Here is a 17,023-nt window from a genome sequence, read left to right as displayed (position 1 = left end):
CAATCTCACTCCAATAAAGACGGGTTACATCTGGGATAGTCAAGCAATACAATCTCAAACCAATAAAAGGTTAGATATGGGTTGGTCATGTGATGAATCACTGAGCTTTTTAAGGAGCCATAATTGCCATTTTTAAAGCAAAAATTATAGTTTTCAGACAAAGTGGGCCAGAATGGAAGATTGGAGTCATCCAAGACGCAAGTCATGGAAGCGAGCAATGGAAATCGAAGAAGGGAGAGAAAGTTTAAAAAAAAGAAATTGACAGGAGATCAGATACACAAAATGGGATTGTGAGGAAACCATGTTAGGAGGAAAGCTGAAATAAAATTCTAAAGAGCACTTGTGTCAAGTGCAATATGCCTTTAAAAGCAAATAGAAATGTAAAAGTTAAAGTCCACTGTTGGAGTGAATATAACTTTGTTCCATGAACATACAATCTTCAAAAACTATCCAAATAACTGCAAGCAATTGCAAAAATAATTACTTTCATTCACATCTTCAATTGCTGGATTAAACACTTACAGGTTTCAAGGTCAGTTTATTGTCACATGTACCAATTAAGGTACAGTGAAATCTGAGTTACCATACATCCATACTAAGTGAAAAGCAACAAGACATACAACCACATAAAAGTTAACATAAACATTCATCACAGTTAACTGGCAAAAGACCAATTTAGTTATTTTGGTTAGATTTATGATTTTTTTAAAGTCTCTGTTCAATTTAAATATCTTTTTCAAGATTGCAAAATAAATTCAAAGTGAAACACAAATGTTTTCATGCAATTTAAACCACATTGAAGCCCAGAATATACTTACTTCATTGACCAAGAACTGCAGTTGGATTACTCCTGCAGAACTGTCATGCTGGCAGTAACACTCCACCCCTGGTCTTCCAAAGCTGAAGATGCATACTGTTAAGGAATATATGTGTACTTTTCAACAGTGCCAAATCAAGATAACATTTTCAAGTTATCAGGTAAAGCAGGAGCACTTTTTCTCACTATTCTTCCAAATATAAGAACAGCTATGTCAGTACATATAAAATTCTTAAACGAATGGGCAGGCTGGATGCAGGAAACATGTTCCCGAAGTTGGGGAAGTTCAGAATCTGGGGTCACAGTTTAAGAATAAGGGGTAGGCCATTTAGGACTGAGATGAGGAAAAACGTTTTCATCCAGAGAGTTGTGAATCTGTGGAATTCTCTGCCACGGAAGGCATTGGAGGCCAATTCACTGGATGTTTTCAAGAGGGAGTTAGATTTAGCTCTTAGGGCTAAAGGAATCAAAGGATATGTGGAAAAAGCAGGTACAGGGTACTGATTTTAGATGATCAGCCATGATCATATTGAATGGCAGTGCTGGCTCGAAGGGCTGGATGACCTATTCCTGCATCTATTTTTCTATGTTTCTACATATGATTATGTTGACATGCCTTTTACAAAAGGCCAATGTTAAACAGTTCTTCAAGGACCAACTTCAATGGCATTAGTTTTAATGTGGACAATCTGAAAATCAATGTTCCTCTTTTTTTTTGTTTCTGTGCTTTTGCTTTTTAAATTTCAAATGCACTAAAGATCTACTGATCCATTCAAATTTAGACCTTATATTTCTTTCTTTTTCATATCCTGAGCATCTCAAGTGTAGAAACATAGAAAATAGGTGGAGGAAGCCAGTTGGCTCTTCGAGCTAGCACCACCATTCATTGTGATCATGGCTGTTCATCCACAATCAGTAACCTGTGCCTGCCTTCTCCCCATATCCCTTGATTCCACTAGCCCCGAGAGCTCTATCTAACTCTCTTTTAAATTCATCCAGTGAATTGGCCTCCACTGTCTTCTGTGGCAGAGAATTCCACAAATTCACAACTCTGAGTGAAAACGTTCCTTCTCTCCTCAGTTTTAAATGGCCTCCCCTTTATTCTTAGACTGTGGCTCCTGGTACTGGACTCCCCCAACATTGGGAACATTTTTCTCGAGCTTGTCCAGTACTTTTATAATTTTTATACGTCTCTATAAGATCCCCTCTCATCCTTCTAAACTCCAGTGAATACAAGCCCAGTCGTTCCAATCTTTCCTCATACGAGTCCCTCCATCCCAGGGATTAACCTCTTGAACCTACACTGCACTGCCTCAATAGCAAGGATGTCCTTCCTCAAATTAGGAGACCAAAACTGCACACAATACTCCAGATGTAGTCTCATAAGAGTCCTGTACAACTGCAGAAGGACCTCTTTGACCCTATGCTCAAATCCTCTTGTTATCTGAATCTGAATTACCTTTATTGTCATTCAAAATGAATTGAACGAAAATCATTTGCCACGCAGCCACAACAGTACAGAGTAAAAGACACAAGACACACAATTTTAACACAAACATCCATCACAGTGACTCCTCCAGACACCCCTTCACTGTGATGGAAGGCAAGAAAATTTCTTCTCTCTTCCCCCATGCTTCTCCCACGGACAGATAGTTCGACTTCTGCCGAGGCGACCGAGGCTCCCGACTCGCGCAGCCCCCGCAAGGAGATGGAAGGTCCCGCGGCCGAGCCGCGCCGGGCGCAAGCGGGTCGATCAAGCCCTGCGACTGGGTGGTCAAAGCCGCCACAGCTGGAGCCGGTCGCCAGCCAGGGACCTGCGAGCTCCCGATGTTGCAGTCCACAGGGCCCGTGGCCGAGCATCCAGAGGTAAAGCTGCAGCCTCCGAAAGTCGGCCAGCTCCGAGATGGTAAGTCCTGGCCCTGCGACTGGAGCCCTCAGGATCTATCCCAGCTGGAGGCCGCCCACTCCATGGTGTTAGGCCGCAGCGCCACGGAGATACGACTCGGAAAAGGGTCGCATCTCCGTCGAGGAAGAGATTTAAAAAAAAGAAAGGTTTCCCCCACCCCCCAACATATACACAGCTAAAAATAGACTACTACACACATCTAACGCTAACACAGACAAAAAAGAAAAAAGACAAACAGACTGCCGGCGAGCTGCAGCCACATGGCAGCGCAGCCATCTATGAAAGCCGACATGATACAGGGCAATCAGATCCACAGAAGACACCATCTCTCTGGCTCTTCACACTGTCCTGACTAACCTGGAGAGACAGGGCACGTACGTGAGGATGCTATTCATTGACTATAGCTCTGCCATCAATACGGTCATCCCCACCAAGCTCCACCAGCTAGGCCTCAGCTCGTCGTTATGCGACTGGATCCTGGACTTCCTGCTGGAGCGACCGCAGGCAGTGAGAATGGGCCCGCACCGGTCCTCCACTATCACCCTGAGTACCGGCACACCACAGGGCTGTGTTCTGAGCCCCATGCTCTACTCCCTCTTCACACACAACTGTGTTCCTGCATTCGACACCAACACCATTGTCAAGTTTGCAGACGACACAACGGTGATCGGGCTGATCACCAACGGTGATGAAACAAAATACTGAGCGGAGGTGCTGAACCTGGCGGACTGGTGCTCTGATAACAACCTGTCCCTAAATACCACCAAGACCAAGGAGCTGATCATCAACTACCGTAGGTCACACAACGGGAAATATGCCCCGATCTTTATCAATGGGGACAGTGTGTAGAGAGTGTCCAGCTTCAAGTTTCTGGGCACTCACATTTCGGAGGACCTAACATGGTCCAATAACATTGCTGCCCTGGTCAAGAAGGCACAGCAACGACTGTTCTACCTAAGAACACTGAAAAAGTCTGGTCTACCCCAACAGCTGCTGACGACCTTCTACCGCTGCACCATAGAGAGCATCCTAACACATGGCATCCCTGTGTGGTACCTCAGCTGCACGGAGGCAAAGAGGAAAGCTCTTCAGCGGGTAGTCCATGGAGCTCAGAGGACCATCGGAACACAGCTACCAGCCTTGGAGGGCATCTACAACACACGATGCCTCAGAAAAGCCACCAGCATCCACAAAGACTCTTCACACCCCTGCAACAGTCTGTTCGAACTTCTACCATCAGGCAAACGATACAAGGCCTTCTATGCCCGCACCTCCAGACTCAGGAACAGCTTCATCCCCAGGGCCATAGCTGCTATGAACTGGTCCTGCTGAGCCGGATGGTCACATCGCACAGTGAACCGGCACAGATCTACTTGCACTTTATTCAGTTTTAAAACTGTTCTAATTTGTTTCATTGGGTTGTTTAAATTAATACTGACTAGCTAATTAATTTATTGCATTGTATGGGAGGCGCATTCCCAATCTTGTTGTACCCCTTGTACAATGACAATAAAGATATATTGTATTGTATTGTAATCTGACACCAGTGAGATAATAATCTGCCTCCTTGTTTTTGCCGCCAAAGTGGATAACCTCACATTTATCTACATTATACTACATCTGCCATGCATCTGCCCACTCACTCAACCTGTCCAAGTCGCCCTGCAACCTCCGAACATCCTCTTCGGAGTTCACACCGCCACCCAGCTTTGTGTCATCTGCAAACTTGCTAGTGTTACTTCTAATTCCATCATCCAAATCATTAATAAATATATGGTAAATAGTTGCGGCCCCAGCACCGAGCCTTGTGGTAATCCACTTGCCACTACCTGCCATTCTGAAAAGGAACCATTTATTCCTACTCTTTTCTTCCTGTCTGCCAACCAATTCTCTGTCCATGTCAATACCCTATCCCCAATACCATGTGCTCTAATTTTGCTCACCAATCTCCTGTGTGGGACCTTATCAAAGGCTTTCTGAAAGTCTAGATACACTCCATCTACTGGCTCTCCTTCATCCATTTTACTTGTCACATCCTCAAAAAATTCCGGAAGATTAGTCAAGCAGGATTTCCCCTTCATAAATCCATGCTGACTTGGACCAATCCTTTTACTGCTATCCAAATGAGTCGTTATTACCTCTTTAATAATAATCTTCCCCACCACCGATGTCAGGCTAACTGGTATATAATTCCATGTTTTCTCTCTCGCTCCTTTCTTGGAAAGTGGGATAACATTAGCTACCCTCCAATCCACAGGAACTGATCCTGAATCTATTGAGCATTGGAAAATGTTGGAATGTTCAAATGTCTGTCCTCTAGTACATTGAGGAGATTGTGTCTTCCTTCGTGAAGACAGATCCGAAGTACCTGTTCAACTATGTTCTTCTGTTTGTTTATTGATTGTAAAAAAAAAAACATTATTGCGAGAGCTTTGAATCTAGACTTCAATTTTTGATATTTACCAGACACTGCTCGATATTGACTGGTTTGCCATTAGCTGTACATATTTAAGGAACAACAGAATCCTGTAAATGATAGGTTTAATCTTTGAAAGTATCTGATAGAATTATCTTATACAGATATCTGTAAAATTATCAATGTTAAAAAGGTTGTTAAATTCCTGGTAACTGTACCTCCCCAAAATTCTACAAATTATCCCTTGTATCATAGCAGCTTGTCGCAATGGGTAGCAAACATGCACTTAGACAGTCATAAGTTCAAGCTTCACTGCAGACCTTGAGCAGACAATCTCACGCTAGCATTTCAAAGTTGCATTTAGGGCACACTGCATTGTTAGAGGTGTCAGCTTCAAGATGAGAAAATAAACAGAGGCATTATCTGCCCGGTTCAGTAGATGTAAAAGTACCTTTCACAAGCCCAGTCTACACCAAAGGGCATTGGAGTCAATTCACTGCTTTCCCTTCAAAGTGCAGTTCCAATCATAAGATTGTAAACATGCAGCCAATTTGCTAAGCTCCCATAAACAATAGTGTGATAATGATCAGACAATATGATTTTGTGGTTGAAGGACATTGGGCAGAGCACCAGGGAAAAGGCAAGTGCACTTTGGAATAATGTATCATATAATCTTTCAAAAGAAAAGCAATGGACTTCAGTTTAGTGATGCAGATCGTTCAGATCACTGCCCACCTGCCACTCATGGGTTTGGCAGGGTGACTCCATGTTGCATTTGATGCTGTTCTAGTTTCATTGGGGTGGGGGGAGGTTCACATATTTTCCTTTGTATCAGACAATTAGAGTCAGAGTCATACAGTGTGGAAATAGGCCCTTCAGCCCAACTTGCCTATACCAGCCAACCTGTCCAAGTTACACTAGTCTCACCTGCCTGCGCTTGGTCCATACCCCTCAAAACCTGTCCAATCCATGTACCTGTCTAACTGATTCTTAAATGTTGGGATAGTCCCAGCCTCAACTACCTCATCGGACAGCTTGTTCCATACACCCACCACCCTTTGTGTGAAAAGGTTATCCCTCAGATTCCTATTAAATCTTTTCCCATACACCATGAACCTATGTACTCTGGTCCTCGATTCCCCTCTGGGCAAGAGACACTGTGCATCTACCTGATCGATTCCTCTCATGATTTTATACACTTTAATTAATTTTATTACTTAAAAAAAAAAAAACTATTGTATCCATGCTCATTTTTTTGAGGTGGGTAGTGGCTTCACAACTGCATTCACTCTCAGAATCAGAAACAGCAATCATCTGGAAGCAAGCAGGAATTTACATATTTGAAAATATATGTTTTTTTAATATTGAAACAAAATGACCAAGTTCTACATTCATTCAATTGATTGCATATATTTAACTTTTTTTAAAGCAAATAATTAAGTGAGCCCACACCTTCTACCCCATTGAGCTTTCGCCAAATTCTCAGACTGAGCCAGAGAACTGTCCTTCATGGGCACTCACACAGCCAGAGCCACCAGAGCCAAGGTGTCACCGAGAAACCTTGTTGAGCCTGATGGTTGAAAGGGGAGAGCCACACACATGCATCGGCCTACTGATTCCATTTCCTAGTTGCATGACAAAGTGGTAACTGCTGGTCAACACGTTGGACAATCCAGCACGTGACGTTTTCCAAAATCTGGGAGCTCCCTCGTGAATAAATAAATTTATCCAACATCCAAACACACATTAATCCATGCCACGCAATCATCCATTTTTCAAGATACATTTTTTTTCTATGACAAGGAATTTTCTGAATCATTATTCCAATCTTATGCTGTCAGGACTCTTGACAGATAGTGATTCAATTTGCCTTCACAGCTATCCGTTGATGCCAAATAAACTATATTCCTTGCAAGCCTATTCTTTAGTTTAGTTTTAGTTTAGAGATACATCACGGAGTCCACGCTGACCAGCGATCCCCTTACACTATCACTATGCTCCGCAAGCTAGGGACAATTTAACCAAACCAATTAACCTGCAAACCTTTACGTTTTCGGAGTGTGGGGGGAAACTGGAGATCCACACAGGTCACAGGGAGAACCTGCCCCCCGATCTGTTGACTCCATCCACAGTTCACGCTGTCTCAGGAAAGCAGCCACCATTATCAAGGACAACTCACAACCTGGTCTTTCTCCCTTCTCCAGTGAGGCAAAAGATACAAAAGCTTGAATACACATACTACTAGATTCAATCATAGCTTCTTCTTTGTTACTGTTTTCAGACTCTTGAACAGATCTTTCATATGCTAAGGATCTTTCCCAACCTTCCAATCTACCTCATTTTGGCTCTTGCACTTATTTAAATCTACATTTTCTGTTATTCCATCATTCACCATGTTTCAGGAAATGTATTGATTAGCACGCAATAAAAGCTTATCACTGTACCTCGGTACACGTGACAATAAACTAAACAAACTGCCAGGTTGAATATTCTCATTGGCTCCACAATTCGGTAGTAAAGAAAGCAAACTTAATGCTAGGATTTATTTCAAGAGGGCTTGTTTTCAAAAACAGGGGATGTAATGTTATGGCTCTATAAAGCGGTAAGGCTGCATTTGGAATATTGTGCGCAATTTTGGGCACCATATCCGAGGGTGTGCAGGCTCTGGAGAGGGTCCAGAAGAGGTTTACAAGAATGACCCCAGGAATTAGTAGGTTAACCTATGATGAGAGTTTGTGGGCACTGGGCCTGTACTCACTGGAGTTTAGAAGAATGAGGGGGACCGCATTGAAACATACAGAATAGTGAAAGGCTTGGATAGAGTGGATGTGAGAAGGATGTTTCCACTAATGGGAGAGTTTAGGACTAGAATTAAAGTACGTTCTTTTAGGAAGAAGATGAGGAGAAATTTCGTTAGTCAGAGGGTGGTGAATCTGTGTAATTCTTTGCCACAGAAAGCTGTAGAGGCCAAGTTAGTGGATATGTTTAAGGCAGAGAGAGACAGATTCTTGATTAGTACAGGAGTCCGAGGTTATGGGGAATGGGGTTCGGAGAATGGGGTTCGGAGGGAGAGATAGATCAGCCATGTGCAAAAAGATGCTGGTTCATACCGAATAAAGACACAAAAAGCTGGAGTTACTCAGCGGGACAGGCAGCATATCATATCATATCATATATATACAGCCGGAAACAGGCCTTTTCGGCCCTCCAAGTCCGTGCCGCCCAGCGATCCCCGTACATTAACACTATCCTACAACCACTAGGGACAATTTTTTTTTACATTTACCCAGCCAATTAACCTACATACCTGTACGTCTTTGCTGTTTATTCGTTTTTTAAAAACAAAAAATGGTGGGTGCTTGGAATACTCTACTAGTGGTGATGGTGGAGGCAGATCCAATGGTGGCATTGAAGAGATATTTATAAAGGCACATGGATATGCACAGAATGGAGTGATATGGATAATGTGCAGGCAAATACAGCAAAGGTTGGTCTTGGCCTCATGTTTGGCACAGGCATTGAGGGATGAAGGGCTTGTCCCTATGCTATACTGTTCCACTTGACTTCCAAAATGCATCACGTCGCATTTGTTAGGATTGTGTCGCCAACCTCTGCCAAACTTTCCATCTGATCCATCTCCTGCCATGGCTTGGGCAGCCTTCTTCACCATCCACAACTCCACCAACTTTCTTGTCATCCACAAACTGACTAATCATAGTCAAGTCGATTGTGTTGTCATATGGTATGGCGAGGTACAGGTACAATGAAAGTCTTGCCTGCAGCAGCCTCACAGATACATGGACTTGGGTACATAGGCATACTTCTCCTATATTCACATCTGACGCGTTAATATATATCACAGGGAAGATTGGCTATAATATTGCCAGGCCTGGCCAGGGGTGCGGGAGAGAATGGGCAGGCTGCGACTCTGTTCCTTGGAGCAAAGGAGGCTTGGGGGTGATCTTGTGGAAATGTGTGAAGTCATGGGAGGGATTGGTGGGGTCAATGCATGCTCTTTTAGCCGGAGTGGGCAAAGTCAGAAACCTGAGAACGTGGGTTGAATGCGAGAGGGAAGAGACTTGGTGGGCACCTGAGGGACAACTTTCACTCAGAGGGTAATGGGTGTGTGGAATGAATTGCCGGGGGAGGACGTTGAGACAGGTGCAGTGGCAGCATTTGGAGGACACTTGGATGGGTGCAATGTGGGCAAAATGCAGGCAAGAGGGATTGGCTTAGATGGGGCATCTTGTTCAGCATGGACAAGTTGGGCCAAGGGATCTATTTCCATGCTGTATGACTATGACTCTAAATAGAGAAATACACTGATTTGGAAGCTGGCCAAGATATGACTGAAATAGGAAGGACTAAATAATTAATATGACTAATAGGAAGGCCCACATGCACTGAAAATGTTTGAGCATTGAAGAAGGCAGGAACCAGAAGAACAAACATGTTTCAAGTTTTGGGTTTAGTCTGGATTGACTAGTCCTCGATTTAAAAAAAAAAAGAGCTAGGAGTACAAAATAGCAAGCAGGTGTGGGAGATCTGGAGACCACAGCAAAAGCATGCAAGTTTGGTGTTTGGTAGTTAAGTTCCTTTTAAATGGGATTTAGACCAGAGACATCTGTGAGTTGATAGTAGGTTGGCCCCACTTCAAGCCTCTCTTGGAAGCTGTCATGGAGAAACATGCTAAATTTAAGCAGAGGAACATCTTAGCATTCAATCATAAAATATGTTGTTTCAATATCTACATCTGCCTACAACTACATCACAGTTATGCCCCGTAAATAGCAAACGCTTAATTTTCACGTTCCTGTGTACTCCATTTTGAGTCTTCCCACTTTATATCTCTCCTCAACCATGCTAATTTCTATTCAGTCTTTGAATCTTCTTACCTTATACGATTGTGGATCTTTCTATCTGTCTCTACCTCACTTTCTGCCCTTCACTTCATGTGACTCTCTCACGCACACACTCTTCACCCTCCCCACACCCCCACTTTGTGAGCATACCTCTCTCATTTCTATTAATCCCAGAGCCAAGCACTATCCATTTATGGGTGGTGTGTGAAAATTTGCAAATTATATAGAAATGGGGCAGGAGGGGAAGACAATCTATGAGTGAGATACCAAAATGTAGGGAGAATTATTGATGGGTGGAGTGAGTGGATAAAAAGAAGGAAATGGAGTACAGAATATGAGAAAATGCAAAGCTATTCCCTTTGGAAGAATGATAAACAGATAGTTTAAATGGAAAAAGACTAGGAAAGCAGCAGCAAAATGGGGATTTGCGGGTCCTTGTATATATCTAAATAGCTCGCAGGAAGATTAGTGGATGTTGACATTTTCTTCAAGAGGGTAAGAGAGTGAAAGGGAAGTACAACTGTACACGGTACGAATGTAACTGTATCAGGAGTACTCTGTAATGTATGGAAAGATCTCATCGTTTGGTGCAGTTCTGAGTAAATTGGCAAAGATACCAGATTGTCATGAGGAAATGTGGAACAGGTTAGGTTTGTAGTAGCTGGAGTTTAGAAAATAAGGTAACATAAGATTCCAAGGAACAGGATAAATGGTGGGAGGATATTGCCACTCATATGAGATTTCAGAATAAGAGGGCACCAATTTAAGATAGAGATGAAGGAGAATATCTCCTCTCAAAAGTCTGAGTATCTTTGGAATTCCTTGCTCCAGAAAGCTGTGGAGATTGAATCCATAGATATATTCAAAACTGAGGTAGATTTTTAATCGATGAGAACCAATGATTAAAAGAGATGACAGGAAAGTAAACTTAAGAAAAGTTGAATCAGCCATGAATTTACTGAATTGTGGGTTAGGTTTAAGGCATCCAGTAATCTACTCCTGTTTCTATTTCTCATGGGCTCATGCTATAGTTACAAGGATTGTAAAGCAAAACATCAAACCAATCATATAACATGAAATAAAAAGTTCAGACTCCTCAGACACTGGAATATAACACATTAACCCAGATCACGTGGCCCACAAATTTCCTACCCCGAGGGAATAGATTTGTATCATTGTTTTACAATCACAATTATTCACTTCATTTTTAAAATTCAAATAAATTTGTTAAAAGTAACGTTCCGAAGGTAATATATGGGATTAATAGTTAAGTAATATGAATTACACATTCATACTTCCAAATTACGCAATAAAAAGAAATAGAAACATGGAATGGAATCCATTCATTGATTCTGAAAATATTCTGGTTTAAATAAACCCAAATGTACAGGAATAGGGTGAAATTTCTTTTTAAAAACATTGTGTTCTGCTGCGATTTGTAAGTTAAAACAATCAATAAAGAATACTGACATTCTTGGAAACCAGCAACATGAATGATATCATGGAATGGTAAATAGTCAAAAACTGAAGCTGTTTTATTGATGAGGAATGACTCAGCAATTACAGAGTGCTAATAGGGATTTCTCAAAACCCTGACAGATATAAATCAGAGGTCGCAGCAGAACACCATGTTTTTAAAAAAAAAATCACCCTATTCCTGTACATTTATAATCTATCACAATCTCAAAAGTAAATTGATTAAATTATTCTATGGAATTATTCTTAATTCCAATAATTAAAAAGAATTTCCCTGTTATTCTTATTATAAAGATCTATGACTCGGCAATACCAATCTGTCAGCATGGAAGCAGTCTTTCACCACTTACCCTCTTAATAACCTACATAATTTTGAAACCATTATTTCTAATAGGCTCAAGCTGGATGAGAATTGACTGATTAGTAAATTTGCAGATGACACTAAAGTGGGTGGTATTGTAGTGTAGATGGTTATCAAAAAGTATACTGTAGAGGATCTTGATCAGCCTGGCAAGTGGGCTGTGGAATAGTTAATGGATTTTAATGAAGATAAGTGCAAGGTGTTGCATTTTGGGAATCCCAACCAGGGCAGTACCTTCACAGTGAATGATCGAGTCCTGTGGAGTGTGAAAGCACAGAGGGATCTAGGAGCTTACGTACATAATTCCCCGAAAGTGGCATCACAGGTGGATAAGGTGGTTAAGGCTTTTGTACATTGGCCTCCATTGGTCAGAGTAATGTGTATAGAAGTTGGGATGTTAAATTACAGTTGGTCAAGACATTGGTTAAGTCACATTTGGAGTATTGTTTTCAGTTTTGGTCACCCTGCAATAGGATGTTGTTAAGTTAGAAAGAGGGGACAGATTTACAATATACATCGATCAGCCAAAACATTATGACTACCTGCCTAATATGCTGTTGGTCCTCCGTGTGCCGCCAAAACAGCGCCGACCACCGAGGCATGGACTCTACAAGACCCCTGAAGGCGTCCTGTGTCCTGGCACCAAAACATTAGCATCAGATCCTTCAAGTCCTGTAAGTTGCGAGGTGGAGCTGCCGTGGATTGGACTTGTTGATCCAGCATATCCCACAGATGCTTAATCGGATTGAGATCTGGAGAATTTGGAGGCCAGGGCAACGCCGTGAACACTTCATCACGTTCCTCAAACCATTCCTGAACAATGTGTGCAGTGTGGCAGGGCGCATTATCCTGCTGAAAGAGGCCACTGCCATCAGGGAATACCATTGCCATGAAGGGGTGTACCTGGTCTGCAACGATGTTTAGGTAGGTGACATGTGTCAAATTGATGTCCACATGAATGGCCAGACCCAGGGTTTCCCAGCAGAACATTGCCCAGAGCATCACACACCATCCACCGGCTTGTCGTCTTTCCACAGACGTTTCTGACCAGATGGGATAACCTTTGTTGCTCTCACGAATCGATGAGCCTTGGGCGCCCAACACCCTGTCGCCGGTTTGTTGTTCGTCCCTCCTCGGACCACTATCGGCAAGTACTCACCACAGCTGACCGGGTGCTCCCCACAAGCCTTGCCGTTTCCAGGCATGTGAGTGAGGTAAAAAAAAAAGAGGAAAAGAGCCGAGCGCTTGCGCAAGGCGTACAACGGGGGTAAAAAAATTGGGAAAGTTTTGAAAATTTACACACAAAATTACCAGTTTCAAGCCTCTTTTAGTGCATTTCAAAGTAAAAACACATTGCAAAATAACATGAATATGTCACTGTATACTAATAACATTTTGAAGTAAATTCGCACATTAATTGATAATCAGCCCAAAAAGGTGGGAATTGGCTTTTCTGCTGTGTTTTATATTTTAACCCTGTCTTAATTAATTTAGTTATATAATCTTGCACTTAAATTTAATATTTACTCATTACAGTTCCACCACTGATTTTCTGGCACTCTTGGTTCCAGAGCTTTGCTGGTTTATCCAGCAGGCCAAGGAAGTCAGCTATGGGGATAGATGTGCTGGCTCCAGCTGGGCTGGAGTTCCAGAGCCCTGGCCAATTCAACCCACCGATCGGCCACGGAAGTCCCGATGAGGTCGAGATTGGCTGCCTTGCACAGCCTCAGCGCCACATTTTTGGGGGGACTTCCAGGGTGCCGGGGGATTTCTCATGGAACCCCTAGTGACCTCTAGCGGAACCCTCATGTTCATTACAGGTCTATGCATCATTTTTTTTTCTTTCTTTTTTTCGATCCGATTTCTCCCTTTAATTGGCAAAGTGAAAAACGCGGGAATCATGCAAAAAGCGCGGAAATTTTACATGCCTGCGTTTCAGAGATGCTCTGACCCAGTCGTCTGGCCATAACAATTTGGCCCTTGTCCAATTCGCTTAGGTCTTTACTCCTGCCCATTCTCCTGCATTCAACACATCAACTTCAAGAACTGACTGTTCACTTGCTGCCTAATATATCCCACCCCTTGACAGGTGCCATTGTAACAAGGTAACCAATGTTATTCACTTCACCTGTCAGTAGTCATAATGTTTTGGCTGAACAGTGTATTGCCAGGACTCGAGGGCCTGAGCAAAAGGTAGTGGTTGGGCAGGCTCAGACTTTTTTCCTTGGAGCGGACGAGGCTGAGGGGTGATCTGACAGAAGTAGATAAAATCATGAGTGGAATAGAGAGGGTAAATGCACACAGTCCTTTATAATTTTAAAAAAAGTAGGGGAATCAGGAGCCAAAGGACATAGGTTTAAGGTCAGTGAGAACAAATTTAATTGAAACCAAAGGGACAACATTTTCACACAAAGGATGGTGGATACGTGGAACAGAGGAGGTAGTTGAGGCAGTGGAGCGGAGAGTAAGAGGGCAGGAGAAGTCTGAAGAAGGGTCTCGCCCTGAAACGTCACCCAATCCTTCTCCCCAGAGATGCTGCCTGACCTGCTGCGTTACTCCAGCATTTTGTGATACCTTCAGGTAGTTGAGGCAGGTCATCTAACAACATTTAAGACATTTGGACAGGTACATAGGTGGGAAATGTTTAGAGGAATATCAGCCAAATGTTGGCAGGTGGGACCAGCGTAGATGGGGGCATCCAGATTGGAATGGGCAAGTTGGGCCATAGGTCCCGTTTCCGTGCAGTATGACTGTTAGACTATCCATTCCTAAACTTTTGTCCAGAAAGAATAGGGTTTTGTTTTTTTTAAAGTTCCCTGGTACTACTTAAGAATGTTCATGAAAATCCTTCTGAACGCCAATATTCTTCCATAAAGGGACGTCCTGAATCTTACACAGACTCAGCATCACTGCCATGCTTTTATATTGCACTGCCTGCAGTAAACTCAAGATATCCATTTGGTTTCTTAATATATAAAGAAGAATCTTTCATTCTTGTATTCACACCAGATCTTTCTGTTCAGTTAAATACCCTTCAGTAGTTATTTCACTTTGTTGACTATCATATTTCGTTCCCCATCTCATCTAGTTTCTTCCCTTTCTAATTCTAATTTTCCACAATATTCTCCAACTATAACTGTACTTAAATATTGCCCACTGTTTGGTCTACCAATTCTGTCAATGTGCGATTGTCCAAGCATACTTCCTTTCCTTGGACTAGCATACTTGTCCAAGCATACTTCCATTTTTTCTCCATTTTCAGCTTGACTCCAATCATTATAGTTTCCGCCTTTACATTATGATACATTTCTGCTTTATCATTAAAGACCAAACCTATCTTTGAATCCTCAATTTATCTTCTACCATAGCAAGTATTTATACAGCAACTTCAATGCAGCAAAATGTTTCAAAGTCTATTTGGAGACACAATTTGATACCATGCTGAGCAAGATATTAGGGCAGATGATAAAGCTTGGTCAAACAGCTAGGTTTTAGGCATAAACATTTACAAGTATAGGGCTACAGAAGCCACAGGCAACAATAGTGGACTGATTTAATCCAGAAACGATTACCTTGCAATGCTTTCCATGGTCAATAGACAATAGGCAGGAGTAGGCCATTCGGCCCTTCGAGCCAGCACCACCATTCAATGTGATCATGGCTGATCATTCTCAATCAGTACCCCGTTCCTGCCTTCTCCCCATACCTCCTGACTCCGCTATCCTTAAGAGCTCTATCTAGCCCTCTCTTGAAAGCATTCAGAGAATTGGCCTCCACTGCCTTCTGAGGCAGAGAATTCCACAGATTTACAACTCTCTGACTGAAAAAGTTTTTCCTCATCTCCGTTCTAAATGGCCTACCCCTTATTCTTAAACTGTGGCCCCTGGTTCGGCACTTCCCCAACATTGGGAACATGTTTCCTGCCTCTAACGTGTCCAACCCCTTAATAATCTTATATGTTTCAATAAGATCCCCTCTCATCCGTCTAAATTCCAGTGTATACAAGCCTAGTCGCTCCAGTCTTTCAACATACGACAGTCTTGCCATTCTGGGAATTAACCTAGTGAACCTACGCTCTCAATAGCAAGAATATCCTTCCTCAAATTTGGAGACCAAAATTGCACACAGTACTCCAGGTGCAGTCTTACTAGGGCCCTGTACAACTGCAGAAGGACCTTTTTGCTCCTATATTCAACTCCTCTTGTTATGAAGGCCAACATTCCATTGGCTTTCTTCACTTCCTTCTGTACCTGCATGCTTCCTTTCAGTGACTGATGCACTAGGACACCCAGATCTCGTTGTACGTCCCCTTTTCCTAACTTGACACCATTCAGATAATAATCTGCCTTCCTATTCTTCCCACCAAAGTGGATAACCTCACACTTATCCACATTAAACTGCATCTGCCATGCATTCGCCCACTCACACAACCTGTCCAACTCACCCTGCAACCTCATAGCATCTTCCTCACAGTTCACACTACCACCCAGCTTTGTGTCATCTGCAAATTTGTTAATGTTACTTTTAATCCCTTCATCCAAGTTATTAATGTATATTGTAAATATAATGTATATTGTCCAACTCCAAAAAAACAGCGAAGATTGACAGACCAGGATCTCTCTCCGATAGGCCGCAATGGCTGTTCAGTAATTTATTCATGGTGTCAGAGTGATACAGTTTGGAAACAGGCCCGATGGCCCAATTTGCCCACACCGGCCAACATGTCCCAGCTACACTAGTCCCACCTGCCTGCATTTGGTCCATATCGCTCCAAACCTCTCCAATCCATGTACCTGTCTAACTGTGTCTTAAATGTTGGGATAGTCCCTGCCTCAACTACCTCCTCTGGCAGCTTGTTCTGTACATCCACCACAATTTGTGTGAAAAAGTTACCCCTCAGATTCTTATTAAATCATTCCCCCTTCACCTTAAACCTATGTCCTTGCTTCACCTACTCTGGGTAAGAGACTCTGTGCATCTACCCGATCTATTCCTCTCATGATTTTATACACCTCTATAAGATCACCCCTCATCCTCTTGCACTCCAAGGAATAGACTCCCAGCCCACTCAACTTTTCCCAATAGCTCACATCCTTTTGTCCTGTCAACATTCTCATAAATCGAGAATCATTCTTCGTAAATTTATTGTTGTACTTTAGTAATTCTGAAGATTATAATTAATATG

At 42.6% G+C, this 17,023-nt stretch overlaps 1 protein-coding gene across 2 annotated transcripts in view; it reads right to left on the bottom strand.

Annotated features, from left to right (window-relative positions):
- stxbp5a (syntaxin binding protein 5a (tomosyn)) overlaps nt 1-17,023 on the bottom strand; it is a 188,598-nt gene that overhangs the window by 161,470 nt on the left and 10,105 nt on the right. For both annotated transcript variants that reach the window (XM_078405529.1, XM_078405530.1), the window contains exon 3: nt 819-900. In XM_078405529.1, coding sequence (XP_078261655.1) covers nt 819-900 — 82 coding nt within the window. The remainder of the gene's footprint in view (nt 1-818; nt 901-17,023) is intronic.

The sequence above is a fragment of the Rhinoraja longicauda genome, chromosome 9 (genome assembly GCF_053455715.1).
Source record: "Rhinoraja longicauda isolate Sanriku21f chromosome 9, sRhiLon1.1, whole genome shotgun sequence".
Taxonomy (NCBI): Eukaryota; Metazoa; Chordata; class Chondrichthyes; order Rajiformes; family Arhynchobatidae; genus Rhinoraja; species Rhinoraja longicauda.
Note: the sequence above shows the minus strand (reverse complement) of the source record. Positions and strands in the feature narration are given on the sequence as shown.